Source organism: Polypterus senegalus, unplaced genomic scaffold (genome assembly GCF_016835505.1).
Source record: "Polypterus senegalus isolate Bchr_013 unplaced genomic scaffold, ASM1683550v1 scaffold_119, whole genome shotgun sequence".
Classification (NCBI taxonomy): domain Eukaryota; kingdom Metazoa; phylum Chordata; class Cladistia; order Polypteriformes; family Polypteridae; genus Polypterus; species Polypterus senegalus.
The window spans coordinates 305,445-320,790 of NW_024383076.1; the positions used below are offsets into that span (position 1 = coordinate 305,445).

Here is a 15,346-nt window from a genome sequence, read left to right on the forward strand (position 1 = left end):
CTGCAAGAATTATTACAAGAACAAGAAAATATGAACACATAACCCCAGTTCTTAAATCTTTACACTGGCTCCCAGTTAAATTTAGGGCAGATTTCAAAATCCTCCTTTTAACATATAAAGCATTAAATGGCCAAGGTCCGCTTACTTGTCTGAACTTATCATGACTTACAAACCTGAGCGCACATTAAGATCTCAAGATGCCGGTCTGCTTAGGATTCCAAGGATTAATAAAATAACAGTGGGAGGTCGAGCTTTTAGTTACAGGGCCCCTAAACTGTGGAATGGTCTTCCTGCTTCCATAAGAGATGCCCCTCGGTCTCAGCCTTTAAATCCCGGCTGAAGACTCACTACTTCAGTTTAGCATATCCTGACTAGAGCTGCTGATTAACTGTACATACTGCATCTCTGTTGTTAGTCATTAGCACTATAACATAAGTAACATGATAATTATATTTGAATACTAACCCTCACCTATTCTGTTTCTTTTCTCGGTACCCAAATGTGGCCATTGGTGCCACGCCCACCTGCCAAGTTGTTTGCCTGCCTATGGTAAAGTCATCCCTGATGGAGGATCACAGGAATCATGGGAAAGAGGGTCCTTTCATGAGCAATGTTTCAGCCGTGGCATGGCCAAATGGAGATGCAGCTAGATGGATGAGGTCTCCAGGACTCTAAAAATATCCAAACCTAATTATGTCATATCATCTACTGTTAAACCGTAATTCTAAAATTTTTATTATGCTGTCTTAAGGAATTGTTCTGTTGTGTATATTGTATTGTATTGACCCCCTACTTTTGACACCTACTGCACGCCCAACCTACCTGGAAAGGGGTCTCTCTTTGAACTGCCTTTCCGAGGTTTCTTCCATTTTCCTACAAGGTTTTATTGGGAGTTTTCCTTGTCTTCTCAGAGAGTCAAGGCTGGGGGGCTGTCAAAAGGCAGGGCCTGTTAAAGCCCATTGCGGCACTTCCTGTGTGATTTTGGGCTATACAAAAATAAACTGTATTGTATTGTATTGTATTGTATCAAAATATGTCATTAAATAAATAATCCAGTAAAAACAGAGGTGAAAAGTGGAGGTTAAAATCCAATAGAAAAAATCTTTAAAAAAACAATGAGGTTAAAACAATGGCATGAAGCAGACTCTTTAGAATCCCAAAGTACGGTGCCTTCTTTCTACCTGACGGCTCCCCTGCTTCTCCCACTGGGCTTCACAACAGGGGAGTCACCCTACCCACAGGTGCAGCTGCCTTCCACTCTGGTCCGGTAGCCCTCCGATTTCTGGCTGTGTCGGGCACCAATCCAAACCGAGACTTGGGTTCTTTTCCCAGTGGCCAGGGCACTCACACTGGGGCTAAACCAGTCCAAAGCCTCCCTGACTGTCGCTGCCTTTCGATGGCCAGTCGTCTTCAATACCAGTCACTCCAGCTCTGTGATAGCTCAACTGGAGCGACCACTTCCTTCAGCCCCACCGAGTGTCAGCCAAACACTCTACTACAGGGGCTCAACTCCCTGTTGTCTGCCTTTTCTCCATCGAGCCTGCTTGCTCGCTTGCTCTCGCACTGGCTATCATCTCCCTGCTTCCTGCCACCTTCTTCCCTGCAACCTCTGTCTCTTTCTTTTTTACTTTCCTTCTCCTCCTCTACTAGCCGCCTCGCGCTTCTATATATCACGGGTACATGGATCAGCTGTGGCAATCAGCAGCTCCCAGGAACAATTACGGATGCCAACGACTTCTCACCTGTGCACTTAAGTGAGGTTCGCCCAAATCACGAATTCCCCAGGAACCAATCGGCCACACACACACCACACCCCCACGCTAAGCCACGAGTGAAGCAATTATTTAATTTAAAACTGGTCCTTTTAACATGAGCTGTGGACCCGCTATACCACAAGTAGTTAGTCGAACAGTTTAGTTTTATCCTTGTAACAGAAATTAAAGTCAGGAACAACTCAGTTTGAATCAACATATCATGTAGATTTTTAATACAGTACATTCTAAAACAACTTTTATCGCTCTTTCATTATAAAGAAATAGTAATGCTAAGACTTTGTAATACAAAAAAATCTTTTGATTGTTTATATAAGACTAACAAAAATATCAGATTTTATATCTTTCAAGTTAGATCTCCAGGAAACATATAACAGACCTCTCTAACAGTTTTAGTTTCAAAAATAGTTAACAATAATATTGGCATGAGAAACTAACAAGAAATGGCCATCATATTTCGCGCCTGTTCTAAACTAATGGAATTATTTAACTAAATTTTGCGAGACAAAGATTTTGCTGTTGGAATGGCGCTATCTACCTATCGTTCATAGATAAATGAGAAGTAGCCAACTGTAACAGTATTATGGATGATGCTTGTCATGTCACTCATTAGGGAAGAGGAAGATTAAACAATCTGGCATTGAAACAGGGTCTAAAAGGAAAACACTCTGATGACAAGGCTATGCCAAGCACGTGTAAATAACTTCAATATGAATCAAACTGCTTAGTATTGGTTATACTGTGTACTTATTTGTGTTTTTAGAGTAGCTTTGTCATTTGTTACATTACAATTACTTGTCTGCTCTCGCTACTTACTTACAGTAGCTAAAATGTCCTCGATTGCATGTTAACAGATTTAACTAATGTGTCACTTCCAACCAAGGTGTTGTAAATGAAAATGCAGGAACCTGTTGACAAAAAGAAAAGTGAAACAAAATTTGGAATTGCAGAACTAATTAGAGAATGGGACAGGTTGCGTTAAAAGTTGTCACTGGGTAAGTAAACCTCTAGTAGTAGTAACTGTATGTAGATAATGTTTAAATAATAGTTGTAATATATGCAATCTAAATATTTCAATGACTATCATCATATGAAAAGAAATGTGAGGTACACACTAGTTGGCTATCACAGAACCTCCGAAACGTGAAGAATTAACCAGTGGTTTCAATAGTAGGGAAAAACTTCTTGATTTTGTGGAAAGGTGCACAATAGCTTTAAATGATCCAGATATTCAGAGGAAAATTGAAAAATACAAAAATGATTTGTTGCTGCTCCCTCTCAAAAAATTGTTGTCGGCAGCATATTGTCCCACAATTGTTTATTAAAGTTTTTATTGTGACTGTTGAGTGATGATGTGATAGGATACAAGGTCTTTCAGAAATTCACTTATTTATCTGAATTATGGGTTAAAAACCCCTTTTCAAATTACTCTCTGTAAAAGATACTTCTGCTCTATCATTTCCTGGTTCTGACTTTTTGATCACATATTTTGTCTCTTGTTTTGACTAAGACGCTCATCCATCCATCCATCCATCCATTTTCTAACCCGCTGAATCCGAATACAGGGTCACGGGGGTCTGCTGGAGCCAATCCCAGCCAACACAGGGCACAAGGCAGGAACCAATCCTGAGCAGGGTGCCAACCCACCGCAGGACACACACAAACACACCCACACACCAAGCACACACTAGGGCCAATTTAGAATTGCCAATCCACCTAACCTGCATGTCTTTGGACATGTTTCAATAATTTTAATAAAATTCAAGTTGGGGCAGTAAAGTGGAATATCCAAAATCATCTTCATAAAAAATAAACATTCATTCAGTATTTGAGTAAAGGAAATTTGCAGTTTTCAGTACAGTTATTTAAATCTGTATATCTTTGTACTTCTGTGATAAAGGATTGTAAATGCCACAGAGGACAGACAGGCATCCTGACCAGGATGGAGACAGAGTTCTTTCCTGGACTGGATGTCATAATGGAAGGCCTGCAGGACCGGAAACACAACCCAGCAGGGACACACTATAATCCTTGTCCCGACTGGGATCGGTCTAAATGGACTGGCTGAACGTGGATTCCGGGAACAGGGGAAAAGTGGCGTCCGCTTTCTGAACAAGACCCTATCTCTCTATATGCAAGCATTGTTTGCATACATTTCTACTGTCTGACTTTTCAGATATGTTCAAATAGTCAACCATTTCCATGAGGCATGCTTGCTTTCTACATGAATATACAGTACATCTCTATTCTTAGCTATGGTAACATGATTTGGTTACTGAATAAAATATTAAGCTTAGAGGTAAGAGTTGTCCAAATGGAGTCCTGGCAGAGGGTTTCCAAAATTACTCTGAGATCAGGTGGACTACTTTAAAGGACTTTGATGTAGAGCTGATTCTACTCTTAATCAAATAGAAATGGGTGATGAGGTTTGTGCAGCTGGTGGCAATGTCCCCAGTAATCTTCCACAGCACATACCACTGAAGGGAGAATTTAAAAAAACAACTTCTAGACCTGCTGAAGACATTCTTTCTCAAATGTTGTGACAGTCCCTGATAATGACTCAGCAGCTGGTGACTGTCACTAAGAATACAGTCTGATATGGCTTGCCTTGCTGCTGTCACTTGATCTCACAGTAGAACAAGCAAACTCAACAATGCAGCATCATTTGAGATTATTCTCATCTTGTGGCAAGCATAGACTTCAAGTTAAAGATAAAATTCTTACCATACAAAGACTCCGCCATCAATAAAATGATTATCTGCAAATATCTGTGAAAAGAGGCAGAAAAAAATTAAAAAGTGATTATTATGAACATTCACAATATAGCTATATAAGATATTTTTAGAAATAGGCTGTTCAAGTGTCTTCCACATTATTTATATCTTAATCTAATATGCTTTTTTCCTTTTTTTTGGACAGACTACTGTAGTAATTAAAAAGAACAAATCATAGAACACAGTTTACTCTGACTTTCAAAAAGCCTTGGTTCGACACCGAAGATTAATTCTGAAACTGGAAGGTGTAGGTATCAGAGGTAACCTACAAAAACATAAGCTCACATTGGGCAACCAACAGAAGACAAAAAGTACAGTGAAGAGGAGAATGGAGTGTGGTCAAAAGTGGAGTTATCAAGGATCTCTCCTTGGACTGTTACTCTTTTCTAGCATGCTGTATATTAATGATACATTATGTTAGTAAACTAAATACTAAAAAGGAGACCTGGGTTTGTATCTCGGGTTCTCCCTGGACAAAGTTTGAATGTTCTCCCCATGTCTGTGTGGGTTTCCTCCAGGTGCTTCAGTTTCCTCCCACAGTCGAAAGACATGCAAGTTAGGTGGACTGGCGATCCTAATTTGGCCCAAGTGTGAGGCTAGTGTGTGTGTGTGTGTGTGTGTGTGTGTGCGTGTGTGTGTGTATTTGCCTTGCAATGGACTGGAACCCTGTCCATGGTTTGTTCCTGCCTTGCCCCCAGTGCTAGCAGGGATAGGCTTCAGTAGTCCCTCGCAACCCTGTTCACAACTAAGAAAGTTAGAAAATGAGTGACTAAATTTGGAGGAATGGCTGATCCTGAGGATTCAACAAAGAATTATTCAAAAAGACTTGGACAAGCTTCGAAAGTACACAAACACTTGGAAAATGGCATTTAACATGGAAACATGCAAAATGCTACATGTGGGCACAAGGAATGTCAATTATAAATACAAAATGGGGGACACAGAGCTTAGAGGCTTCTGTTGTCACAATGTTCTCATCATCTGAGAAATGTGCAGCAGTGATTAAAATGTCAAGTAATGTTGAATATAAATTGGGGAGCATTACATTCACTTTTTCATTGGCTTGCCACTTCTGGAGTACAGTATGCAGTTTGTTTGCTACCAGTGCTTCAAAGACAGGCAAAGGAGAACAACATGGTACATCATTGGATTAAAAAGCTTTGATTTCTCTGACAGACTCTGGGAATTAAACCTGTTTAGTCTCGAGTAGAGAAGAGTGTGTGGGGACCTAATTCAGATATTTAAAACTCTCCAAGGCATTGATAAAGCAGATTCAGTCAATCTTTATTTACAATCTGATATGCGAGAACACCTGTGGAAATTAGGAGAAGTGCATGAATGAGTGAACCCAGGATACACTTCTTTATGCAGAGAGTTGTAGGGCGTCTGGAACAAATTACTGAGACATTGGAGTTGAAGAAGAAGACTCAGCAGCCCGTAAGAAGGATGTGGATGAGATATTAAAACATCTTAATTGTTATCTAAGCCAAGAAGCAACAACTAGGCTGGATGGTCTTCCTCTTGTTCTGATTCTCTTAATTAATTGTTTATTATCATTCCAAAAGAGAAATTGCTTCACAGAAACACCACTTTAAAACTTTGTACTTCAAAAGAAGAAAAAAAAAGATCCACAATGTAAGCCGAAACTACCAGATATATCCTTAATGTGAAACCATTTTAAAGCAAGTGAAGTATAAGAAGGATCTTTGGGATCAGCTATTAATGTCCTGTATGTATTACTCCAATGTCATAAAGCTTTCTATCAAAATCACTTCTGTGTACCTGTTCTGTTACAACCTTTTAAAACTGTTTTTGTATTAAGATTTGCAGTTTAGCTCCATCTAGTGGGTGTAGCTGGTATTTCTCCTCCCCTCCCTTGCTTTCTGTCATGTGAGGTAATCAGGAAGTTAATTTAAGAATCAGGAAGGCTGCTGCCATGTGCATGGAAACGCACTAGTCAAATCCTCTGTCATCTGTGCTTATCTTCAGTGCTTGTGATGGCATCGTCTGTATGTATTATTTTATTTTAATGTTATCCTTCACTATATATATATATTTGCAGTGAAAAGTAACTCTTTACTAGTTTATTAATAATACATGTGTAAGGCACAGTAATATACTTTTAGAGGATATGTTTGTTGTTAATATAAAGCCACTTAGCGTTTGTATCCTTTTTTCTCTGTTTTAGTTTCACCCTTTTTAATTCCAATAAACCTGTGGATAAAGAAACGAAGTCTATAGAGTTTTGGATATGGAAAGGTGTTTATCTGCCTGTCAAAACACGTAGTCTGTGTAGAGGACAGAACAGTGAAAAGACGTGGTTTACAGCAAGAAGCTAGTACTGTATATTTGAACAAAGCGATGGAGGAAAAGAAGTCAGATACACTAAAAACCAGGTCCTATGCTGCAGGTTCCACAAGACGCCCGAACAGTTCCACTGAAGCAGCTGCTGTTATAGCTAGAGCCTGAGCAGAAGCAGCCAAAGCACGCTTGGCTTATGCAGAAAAGGAAGCAAAAATAAAATTAGAGAAAGCTCAATTAGAGGCTGAAATGGACATGCTTGTGTTAGAAATAGAAGCTGCAGCTGCTGCCGAAGCAGACACTTTAGAGGCTGTTATTGATGGTAGTGAACGACGTAGCTATAAACTTAAAATTGACACACCCCCTCTTGACCCAGTACAGCGAACACGAGAATATGTGATTGAGCAGTCCAAGAAATTTGATGACGTGCAGTCAGCACCTGAAGCAAGTCTACTCACTCAGGACAAAATCAGACAGACTTACACAGCGGCAGCGCTTTCTTACTCTGTACCAGTCCTCCATCATAACGTAGACATGGCTGACCCCCGTGACACTGCCAGTAACGGTAACAGCTCAGGAACCACAGTGCACACAATGCGCACCTTCCTTCTCCTTGAATATGGAAATGAATCCACGTGCAAATGAAGCACTGCCTGTTGCTCACAATCCTTCACCTCCCTCAGTGCTCAGTCATGCCACTCCATACTCCCGACACGATGATCCAAATATAAGTGACTTTGTGAGATACCTTGCCCGTCTGAACTGGTCACCACTGGTCTCATTCAATTCAATGACCAACCAGAGAGCTTTAGAGCTTGGCAGCGGTCATTCAGGAACACAGTTAGAGATCTAGGCTTGACAGCCAGTGAGGAAATGGATCTCTTGGTTAAGTGGTTGGGAAAAGAGTCAGCTGAGCATGCTAGACGAATCAGGGCTGTCCATGTTAATCAGCCAGAAAGGGGGCTCCGAGTAATATGGCAAAGACTAGAAGAGTGTTTTGGTGCACCTGAAGTAATTGAAAATGCTCTTTTTCGACGTATTGATAATTTCCCAAGAATTTCAAACAAAGATTATTCTAAATTACGCGAACTAAGTGATTTGCTTATGGAACTGGAATCCGCCAAAGCAGATGGAGGCCTTCGGGTCTGTCTATCTCGATACAGCGAGGCATCAGTCCAATAGTTCAAAAGCTACCTTATAACCTCCAAGAGAAGTGGTTGTCCTTTGGATCTAACTACAAACAGCAGTGTAATGTTCTGTTTCCTCCCTTTGGAGTTTTTGTGGACTTCATTGCTCGACAAGCTAGGATCAGGAATGATCCTAGCTTCAGTCTTTTGGGTCAAACGTATTCTGTTTGTAAAACAGACAACACTTCTTGGAAGTCAAACAAGCAGAAAGACATTTCAGTTCATAAAACCAATGTGTCTCCCATGTTGGCTCTCACCCCAAATGAACAGGATATTAAAAACAAGGATTATAATAAACAGTGTCCTCTCCATAAGAAGCCCCATTTACTCAGGAAATGTGTGCCTTTCGAGAGAAGCCATTAGAGGAACGTAAGGCTTTCCTAAAGGAGAATGGGATCTGCTTTAAATGTTGCATGTCAACAACACACACAGCTAAAAACTGTAAGTACTCGAACACATGTTCAGAGTGTGAGAGCACAAGCACATTTCTGCACTTCACCCAGGACCAGCACCTTGGACTCATAAACCAGACCTCTCGCCAGACTATGGCGGGGAGGAAAACACCATACAACCTTCAGAAGTCACCTCTCGCTGCACTCAAGTCTGTAGGGGTGGTCTCAGTGACAGATCCTGCTCTAAGATCTGCTTAGTCAAAGTCTATCCAACAAACCATCGTGACAGAGCCTTGAAAGTCTATGCTATCCTTGATGAGCAGAGCAACAGATCGCTGGCCCGTTCAGAGTTCTTTGATGCCTTCAACATCCATGGTCCCACCTCTGCATATTCTCTTAGGACTTGTTCTGGGGTTTCAGAAGTTTCGGGAGAATAGCCTTTGGCTACCAAATTGAGTCGCTGGATGGGAAAGTCAGTCTTCCTCTTCCTAGTCTTTTAGAGTGTAATGACATCCCAAACAACCGGTCAGAGATTCCGACACCTGAAGTTGCTCAGTTTCAACCACACCTGAAGTCAGTGGCTCACCTTATTCCAGAACTTGAAACGAAGGCTTCTATTATGCTCCTACTTGGACGGGATATCATTAGGGTCCACAAGGTTCGGAAACAAGTGAATGGCCCACATGACGCACCTTACGCCCAGAAGCTCGACCTGGGATGGGTTATAGTTGGCAATGTTTGTTTGGGCAATGTTCATGTGCCCACGAGTGTGAACGTATTGTACACTAGCTTGACAAAGCAAGAATGCCCATCTATCTTTGAGCCATGCCCGAATGTCTTCCATGTAAAGGAGAAATATAGCCACTCTCAGCTTTACAATATTCCCCCGGCACTCTCTACAGGTAAACTTAAAGGCAATCAAGAAAACAAGCAGTTGGGCTCCACAGTGTTCCAACAGACAAGCGACGACAACAAAGTGGCCCCTTCTATCCAAGACATTTTATTTCTGCGAATAATGCAACAAGGTCTCAAACGAGATGACAGCAACAGCTGGGTAGCCCCACTACCATTCAAGACACCTAGACAGCGCTTGCCTGATAACAAAGTTCAGGCTACAATCGTCTCTTGTCACTAAAACGCAACTTGGACAGAAAGTCAGAAATGAGACAGCATTTCCTCACGTTCATGGAGAAAATGTTTAAGAATGGTCATGCTGAAGTAGCACCTTCACTTAGAAAAGGAAAAGAGCGATGGTTTCTGCCTATTTTTGGTGTTTATCATCCAAGGAAGCCTGATAACATCCGTGTAGTGTTCGACTCCAGTGCCCAATTCAATGGAGTGTCGCTCAACAATATTCTGCTAACAGGACCCGATCTGAACAATACTCTTCTTGGAGTCCTCATCCGTTTCCGGAAAGAAGCTGTGGCCATAACAGCAGATATTGAACAAATGTTTCACTGTTTCCTCGTAAAAGAAGAAGATCGCGATTTTTTGAGATTCTTGTGGTTTCAGGACAATGACCTGTCCAAAGACATTATCGAGTACCGTATGAGGGTTCACGTCTTTGGGAATAGTCCCTCTCCGGCAGTTGCCATCTACTGTCTTAAGCAGTCTGTAAAGGAGGGCGATCCTGAAGTAAAGCATTTTGTGAACCGTGACTTCTATGTAGATGATGGTCTGAAGTCTCTCCCTACAGTGGAAGCAGCAATAAACCTTCTTAAAAGACACAAGACACACTCTCTGAGTCTAACTTGAGACTACATAAAATTGCCTCAAATAAGAGAGAAGTCATGGATGCATTCCCATCACAAGACCATGCTGCTGATCTGAAAGATTTGGATTTCGAATCTGACCTTCACTCCTTACAACGCACCTTAGGTCTTAACTGGGACCTTAAGTCTGATACCTTTAACTTTGGGGTGGCCAGCGAAGAAAAGCCCTTCACTCGTCGGGGTATCTTATCAACTGTGAACAGCATCTATGACCCACTGGGTTTCATTGCTCCAGTCACAATTCAAGGAAAAGCCATTCTTAGAGAGCTTATGCAGCAGAATAGCGATTGGGACTCCCCTCCCTGAAGAAAAGAAGAGATGTGGCGCACATGGAGGCACTCACTAAAGGATCTGAGCAGCCTTAGGATTTCAAGGCCTTACACGAAAATTTCCCCTTTAGATGCAACTCGTGAGTTGTGTGTTTTCTCTGATGCATCGATTAAAGCAATTGCTGCAGTTGCTTACCTCAAACTGACTGACATGGATAGAACCAGCCATGTTGGCTTTATCATGGGAAAAGCAAAGCTCACCCCACGTCTTGAACATACAGTGCCCAGGCTAGAGTTATGCGCTGCAGTCCTAGCAGTGGAACTAGCCGAGCTCATCTCCTCAGAGATTGACATCCACCTAGATACTACTACTTTCTACACGGACAGCAAAGTAGTACTGGGATATATTTATAATGAAACTAGCGCTTTTATGTCTATGTTAGTAATCGAGTCCTGAGAATACGAAGATACTCTCATCCAGAACAATGGCAATACGTACCTACGGATCAAAACCCGGCAGATATTGCTACGAGGTTTGTCACTCCAGCCCACATTCTAGACACCAGCTGGCTACCTGGACCAAAGTTCTTAAAGCACCCTTCTCAAGGAACTTTCAAATCGAAGAACTTTCAACTTGTTAATCCTTCATTGGATACAGAAATCCGCCCTCAGGTTCTTACTCTGGATACGAGTGTGATGAGCGGACAACTTGGATCCCAGCGTTTTTCCAAATTCTCTAGCTGGAGATCACTAACTCGTGCCATTGCTCGACTTATTCATATTGCTCGGCTCTTTCACAAGAATCCTGAAGCCATGCCCAGCAGCTGCAGAGGCTGGCACTACTGTGATGCAGTATGCTCAGTTGAAGATCTCTCACAATCTAAGAGGATCATAATACGTTCAGTTCAAGAGACAGTGTATGCTCAAGAGTATACCAGTTTACAAAGAAAGGAGAAGCTTCCGAGGGGCAGTCCTCTTAAAACTTTAGACCCTATCATTGATGCACACGGCCTCATCAGAGTAGGAGGCCGACTCATTGCAGCAGAGCTTCCATATGATGAAAAAAGACCCCTCATTATTCCAGGGAAGCACCATGTAGCAAACCTTTTGGTCAGACATTACCATGAAAAAATTCAGCATCAAGGTCGGCTATTTACAGAAGGTGCCATACGTACTGCTGGACTCTGGATAGTTGGTGGCAAGAGGCGCGTGAGCAGCTTAATTCATGGATGTGTTACGTGCGCAAGCTTCGTGGGTCACCTCAGATACAAAAGATGTCCAACCTTCCAGCAGATCGTCTTTCCATAGAACCTCCATTTACAAATGTTGGCCTGGATGTTTTTGGTCCATGGACTGTGACTTCGCGTCGCACAAGAGGTGGACTTGCTCAAAGTAAACGATGGGCTGTGATATTTACCTGCTTAAGTGTGAGAGCTGTACATATTGAGGTTATTGAAACTCTTGACACTTCAAGTTTTATCAATGCTCTTAGACGTTTTCTTGCCATCAGAGGTCCAGTGAAACTTATCCGTTCTGATTGCGGAACTAATTTCATCAGTGCTTGTAAAGAGTTGAAGATTTCCAGTAACATTGACAATCACACTATTGATAAGTTCCTTCAGGATGAGGGCTGTGTTTGGAAATTTAATCCTCCCCATGCCTCTCACATGGGAGGCTCTTGGGAAAGGATGATTGGGATAGCAAAAAAGATCTTAAATTCTATGTTCCACCAACTTGGTCCTTGAAGTTGACTCATGAAGTACTTACCACCTTACTGTCAGAAGTAGCAGCTATTATCAACTCTAGACCTCTTGTTCCAGTATCTACTGATCCAACTGACCCTATGATTCTTACACCAGCAACTCTTCTCACCCAGAAAGTCAATCCTCTTTCTCTCCCTGCTGGCGATTTTGGGTTCAAAGACCTGCACAGACATCAGTGCGCCAAGTACAGCACCTGGCTCAAACTTTTTGGGACAGATGGAAAAAACAATACCTCTGTTTACTCCAACCACGTGAGAAATGGCAGTCCCCCCAACCAGACATTGAGCCTGGTAGTGTCGTGCTACTTAAAATGATCATCTCAGAAGAAATGAATGGCCCCTAGGAATGGTCACGCAAGTTTTTCCCAGCGAAGATGGTAAAGTCCGTAAGGTGGAGATTAAAGTCTTTAAGAAAGAGGGACAAAGTTTTTATTCGGCCTGTCACTGAGATTATCCTCCTCCTTGCTCCTTCCGAAAGACCAATATAAATATGTTATAATTATTGACTGTTCAGTAGTGGCGTTTAATCACGCCAGACGGGGAGTGTTCTGTTACAACCTTTTAAAACTGTTTTTGTATTAAGATTTGCAGTTTAGCTCCATCTAGTGGGTGTAGCTGGTATTTCTCCTCCCCTCCCTTGCTTTCTGTCATGTGAGGTAATCAGGAAGTTAATTTAAGAATCAGGAAGGCTGCTGCCATGTGCATGGAAACGCACTAGTCAAATCCTCTGTCATCTGTGCTTATCTTCAGTGCTTGTGATGGCATCGTCTGTATGTATTATTTTATTTTAATGTTATCCTTCACTATATATATATATATATATTTGCAGTGAAAAGTAACTCTTTACTAGTTTATTAATAATACATGTGTAAGGCACAGTAATATACTTTTAGAGGATATGTTTGTTGTTAATATAAAGCCACTTAGCGTTTGTATCCTTTTTTTCTCTGTTTTAGTTTCACCCTTTTTAATTCCAATAAACCTGTGGATAAAGAAACGAAGTCTATAGAGTTTTGGATATGGAAAGGTGTTTATCTGCCTGTCAAAACACGTAGTCTGTGTAGAGGACAGAACAGTACCATTTTCAAATACTGCATTTTAATTGTACCTATAGATTGCTTTGAGTGAGGAGATTTTCACAATTTAACTGGAGGGATTTAAAAGGTTAAATTTAATTTATCACTAGTATCTTCTCCATGAATGGCTCGTGCCTTGCAACAAATGATTGCCAGGACAGGCGCCAGTATGTGATCTGGATTTAGGTAACCAAATTATAAATCGAATGAATGGAAATTCTCTTTCTTTGAGTATTTTGGACACTATAATACAATGGCAAGAAAAATATGTATGTGAACCTATTGGAACAAGCTTGTTTCTTGCATTAAATGTGATCTGATCTTCATCTAAGTCACAAGTACAGACCAACACAATATTCTTATGCTAATAGTACACAGACAGTTATAATCTTTTCTGTCTTTATTGAACACACTCATCAAACATCCACAGTGTGCTGTGGAAAAAGAAAGTGAACCCTGGTCGATCAGCCTTTGGCAGCAGTAACCTCAAACAAGTGCTTCTAGTAGCTGCAGATCTTTTCTTCTTCCCTTCCATAAAAGCGCTGATCTAAGAATAAATAGGTTTTTTTTTTAAATAAAAAGCTATACACAAAAGTAATCAAACAGCTAGCTCACTGCAATCAGTCCCATCACTGTACTCCAGGACGATATTCCACGGTTTCTGCCTTCTCTTCTCTTTATTGCTACAAGCTCATCAAGAAATAGACCATCTATAGCATCAGCTGTCTGGTTTTATATGGTCATAGGATTTTTCCCAACTAATCCCAGCTGACATCTATCTTGTCCGTCCAATCAGGAAGCATGTGGCAATTTTCAATATACTTCACACTTACTATGGCAGGAACTCTGGATATTAATGATTCAAATGTGTGCATGTGCTTCCATGCAATCCCACAGACAGACAAGCTTCACCCCCTCTTTCCGCTAAGTATCCCTGCACTCTTTTCTCAGGACCTTTAACTCTCTTAAGGCTTTCTGACAATTTGGCAGTTGGCCTTTCAAATTTTCTTTCTCTTGCCTTTTACTTAGCAGCATCAGACTAGCACTGAGCTGTTGTCTCTTCCTGCCTAGAGGGGATTATGGATCCTGAAGTAATCCATGTGCCACACATACGGTACATCAGGCATGCATACCTGAGCAGATGTGTAACCATTTCTTTCCATAGTCTTCATTTGTACCATCTCATATGCCAAAAGTAACTGCTCTATAAGTATTTACAAAAGGGAAATAAGACAATAAATAGTTGTATTTTACAAAGAATCAAGAGAAAAAAAAGAAAGGTACAAGAATGAAAAAATAAGTTTTAAATAAAATAGATGATTCAACCGCATAAAAGTGTCAGTCATAAATCTTGCAAGCTTATAATAAAATTATATTAACACATTAATGTCATGTTTTTTTGTAAAATTTTTGGATGTATCCTCCAAGAGATTATGTGATTTTTTTTTTTAAATCTGTGATACTATAGATATTAGCTTACCAACTGAGTTATAGAAGGTGGTTTGGGATTCTACCATTCTACAAGTGGGCAAATAAGTCTGCATGCTAGTCATTTGGTTTAGGCTAAAGGTTAACATTATAGAAATTGTAAAATTATTCAAAGTTATTGTCTGTTATACGTGCATTGTTATCACTCTATAATTTAATATTGTTTTTTATCAGAATGCTGCTGCTGGAGTATGTGAATTTCCCCTTGGGATTAATAAAGTATCTATCTATCTATCTATCTATCTAAAGTTGCTTCTGGGGTCCCACAAGTTTAATGAGAGACATATTTATAAACTCTTGTTTAATTCCTGTTACAGATCAGATTTTCTTTTCTCCACTATTTGTGATGAAAATTGCTTCCAATGTATAATTATCTACAGATCAACCAAATCATTCATTAATCATCACCAATCCCCAAAACGCCCCCAAACCACCGTAATGCACAAATCTGGTCTTAAAGTGGTGGAAGCTGTTATAGTTAGATTCTCTGAAGGAAATGGTGACAGGGTAGGCCTTTTCATTTTCATTACTAACCCTTCCCCCCCAACCCTCC

At 40.8% G+C, this 15,346-nt stretch overlaps 1 protein-coding gene across 3 annotated transcripts in view; it reads right to left on the reverse strand.

Moving 5' to 3' along the window:
• The window catches only part of LOC120521306 (butyrophilin subfamily 3 member A2-like), a 58,863-nt gene that overhangs the window by 16,820 nt on the left and 26,697 nt on the right, over positions 1-15,346 (reverse strand). For 2 of the 3 annotated variants that reach the window (XR_005632086.1, XM_039743018.1), the window contains one exon: positions 4,497-4,540. Coding sequence is in view for 1 of the 3 variants with exons in the window: in XM_039743018.1 (XP_039598952.1) it covers positions 4,497-4,540 (44 nt within the window). In the remaining 2 variants the exon portion in view is untranslated. Of the gene's footprint in view, positions 1-1,684; positions 2,681-4,496; positions 4,541-15,346 lie in introns of those variants that run through there. The other variant, XR_005632087.1, reaches the window with a different exon arrangement.